This window comes from Gracilinanus agilis, chromosome 2 (assembly GCF_016433145.1).
Source record: "Gracilinanus agilis isolate LMUSP501 chromosome 2, AgileGrace, whole genome shotgun sequence".
NCBI lineage: Eukaryota > Metazoa > Chordata > Mammalia > Didelphimorphia > Didelphidae > Gracilinanus > Gracilinanus agilis.
The window spans coordinates 652269792-652273412 of record NC_058131.1 but is presented as its reverse complement, the minus strand read 5'-3'; the positions used below and the strand labels follow the sequence as shown (position 1 = coordinate 652273412).

Genomic DNA, 3621 nt, shown 5'->3' with positions numbered 1-3621 from the left:
AGAAAGAGAAAGAAAAAGAGTTTTGATGGGTCTATATGGTTTCTGCCAAGTAAATTGACTTGGGACAGTTTTTCTTAGGATATCAGGCTGCTTCTGATTTTGCCAAAATGTCCTTCCTTGCCATATTTATTTTTAAGGTGCCAAAAGAGTAGACTATCCTATAGCGTACTATGCAAAAGTCATTGGTTTATGTGTACTGACAAGTATTATGGCATTGTGACACTACTCAGAAATAGGGCAGTGCCTCTGCAGATTATCCCTTGAATTGACTCAGTTCAAGGGTCTGTGTTGGTCAGATCAAACTGAGAGTATGAGTTGTGTATGGTTGCTACAATTCTTTTAGTTCACTTCTTTGAAGGTGCAGCAAAGGGGGACATATTCAAGCTCCCTCTTCCATCTGGCTCATCTATCTTTTCCCAATCCTTTTCCACTCACCTCTGCCTTCTCCAAAACCATGAAAGTTGAACATATCTTATTTTTAAAGTCATTAGTTCATAAGGCAAGTTAATAAACTACAAAACTATACCTTCCCACCAAAAAAGGAACTTTTACTTAATTATCATTCCCATTGCAAGTCCTCATCTTTTCACCGACATTATTATGAACTTCATTTCCTTACAAAGTCCAGGATAAACAATTCCAATATATTTTGTTTTAATTATCCTTGTTTAATGGGCCATAATGAAACTATGTTGAGCAGCACAGAAAAGAAAATAATTTAAAGTGTGCAGAGGGCTCGAATGCTGGCTAGTGTTAACTTCTCTATTCATATTTCACTGACTGGAATCCCAAGTGCAGATTTCTAATGCTCAGAAATGCCATCACTTATTCATCTACTTTTCCGGCTCCTCTTTAATAAAGATCTTTGGCTCATTCACTTTCTACCACAGCAGGCATCCACCATTTTGAAGAAATTTGAGCAATCAGATGCCCTCAAAAGAGGGAAGTCCCCACAATATATATGCCTTCTAGACTCCAGTTATCACTCTTTGGGGAATGCCTCATTGGCCACCATGACATTAATAAGAATTTCCTCTTTAGCTTAAGTGTTTCTCCTCCCTCTTCTCTGCTCACCCCCCCACTCAAGTATTTCATTGAACTCATTTATTTCTAGACTAGACACACTTTTTGTTAGACATTCTCACTTCCACAAAAGCTTCTCACTAGGGAAAAAAGAGTCAATCGATGCAGCAAACTCCATTATTGTCTTATTTCAAGAAATTGTCATAGCCATCACAACCTGATCAACCTTAAATCAGTCATCAATAGTGAAGCAAGACCAACAAAAAGACTACAACTCACTGAAACCTCAGGTGATGGCTAATATTTTTCAGCAATAAAGTACTTTTTAATTAAGGCATTTATGTTTTTTAGACATAATACTATTGTACATTTAATAAACTAGAGTATAATATAAACATAATTTTTAAACCCTTAACTTCTGTGTATTGGCTCACAGGTGGAAGAGTGGTAAGGGTGGGCAATGGGGGTCAAGTGACTTGCCCAGGGTCACACAGCTGGGAAGTGTCTGAGGCCGGATTTGAACCTAGGACCTCCCATCACTAGGCCTGGCTCTCAATCCACTGAGCTACCCAGCTGCTCCCTCATAAACATAATTTTATATGCCCTGGGAAACCAAAATTTCATGTGACTTGCTTTATTGAGGTATTCACTTTATTACAGTGGTCTGGAACTGAACCCACATTATCTCCAAGATATGCCTGTTTATCCCAGAAATAGTCAGTTTGATGAGCTTGGCAGTTGTCTGAGCTTAAAGAGAATTTCTGTTTACCTTAAGACCTAACACTTTCTAAACATCCTTTAAAATGTGATGGTTAATTAAAAGAGCTTATAAAATCTGTGTTTGAGTAGTGAAGCAGATTTTCCACACTGGAGTGGCAAGGATTGGCAGTCAACCAGTGAGCAGAGAAGCAGTCCTGTGAAGCATAAATATCCCTAAGAAGTGGAAAGGGAAGGGAATAAGCATTTGTTAAGTACCTACTATGTGCCAAGCACTGTGCTAAGCAGTTTACAAATATCTTATTTGATTCTCACAACAACCCTTCAAGGGAGGTGCTAATTATTCCATTTTGCAGCTGAGGAAACTGAGGCAAACAGATTAAATGACTTGCCCAGGGTCATACAACTAGTAAGTGTCTGAGACATTCCTTTCAAATCTACTAATGTCCATAAGATCTAAGATCATAACTGTTATAACTTAGTGGAATTAACTAACACCTCTTTTGAATGGAGGCAAGGAGCTAGTAGAGACAGATAGATGTGATGAATCTAACATTTTAGTAAACTACTTCATCCAACAGGTGGAGACTACTTTAGATAAGATAGTAAAAAGAGGACACTATTGAGACCAAGGTCATGTGTTCACTACCCACTTGGACCAAGCTAATCATCTCAAAAGGAATATATGTTAGGCTGCTCCTCTTCACCCAATCCTATGCTGTGTACTGTAAGGAATATAATAAAAACATGACATGAGAGTTTTTGTCCTCAAAGAACTTCTCCTCTTAATGGGGTAAACCCTATATGCACAAGCTGGTTAGAGGACAATTGAGTGGGAGGATGATTCTAAGTACAATAGAATAGTGAGAAAGAAAATATCTGTAATTAGAGTAGATTAGAGAAAGTTTCACAAGTTAAGAGAAAACTTCACAAGTTCAGAGTTTATTTGGGTGGACAGGAAAAGGGGGCATTCTGAATAAGAAGAATAGCATTAGTGAAGACAAAAAGGAAGAAATGAATATGATGTAAGTAGGGGTGGACCAGAGGAAGCTAGTATTATTGGAGGGAAAGTTAGTTTTGAGGAAAACTGAGAAATAAAGTTAAAAAATAATATGAGTCACAAATCAAGGAGGAACCTTAAAGCCAAACAAAATAATTTGAAACTAATATAGTAGGCAATAAAAAGCAGTTTCTTAAGCAAAGAACTGTTTCTTATATGAAATAAGGAAGAAAGAGCCCATCCTTCATGCAAGGAAGATTTGCTTGGCAGCAGTACATGGGATGGATTAGAGAAGAGAAAAATGAAGGTAGGAAAACCATGTAGGTTCTGGCAGTGAGGTGATGAGGGACTCACCTTGTATGGATATAGAAAGGAAGCAGATGAGTGCAAGAGACATTTTGACTGGGGAGAGATCTAGAAATGCAATGTTATGTAAAATGTCATTTTTAAGGACTTTCCAAGTAAGGTAATTTCCTCTATCAATGCAGATTGGCAACTGATCTCCAATATACAGTCTTAAGAGAGTTGTCTGGAAGACTGAGACATTAAATGACATGCCAAGTCATTTACATAGCCAGTATATTATGTCCAAGTTTGGACTTGAACCCAAATCATCCTGCCTCAGGCTGACTGTCCAATCACTACCCTATGCTACCAGGAGATATTAAAAAGGAAAAATTGATGAGATTTAATGACTAATTGGAAGGGTAAGGAAGTGACCATTGAAATGAGAGAGTCAAAAAGGATTGCCAGGTTTGGAGCCTGAACAACTAAGAAACCAAAACACTGACATCCAATTTCAGAGAGTTGGTTTAAGGAAAATGAGGATAAATTAATTTTCGAGAATTTGAGTTTGTTCTTAAATTGTGATTGAAATTTAT

At 37.5% G+C, this 3621-nt stretch overlaps 1 protein-coding gene across 1 annotated transcript in view; it reads right to left on the bottom strand.

Moving 5' to 3' along the window:
* Positions 1 to 3137, bottom strand: part of DRGX (dorsal root ganglia homeobox) — a 75319-nt gene extending 72182 nt beyond the window's left edge. The window contains exon 1 of the mRNA XM_044660222.1: positions 3095 to 3137. Coding sequence (XP_044516157.1) covers positions 3095 to 3137 — 43 coding nt within the window. The remainder of the gene's footprint in view (positions 1 to 3094) is intronic.
* Between the last annotated feature and the right edge of the window lie 484 nt (positions 3138 to 3621).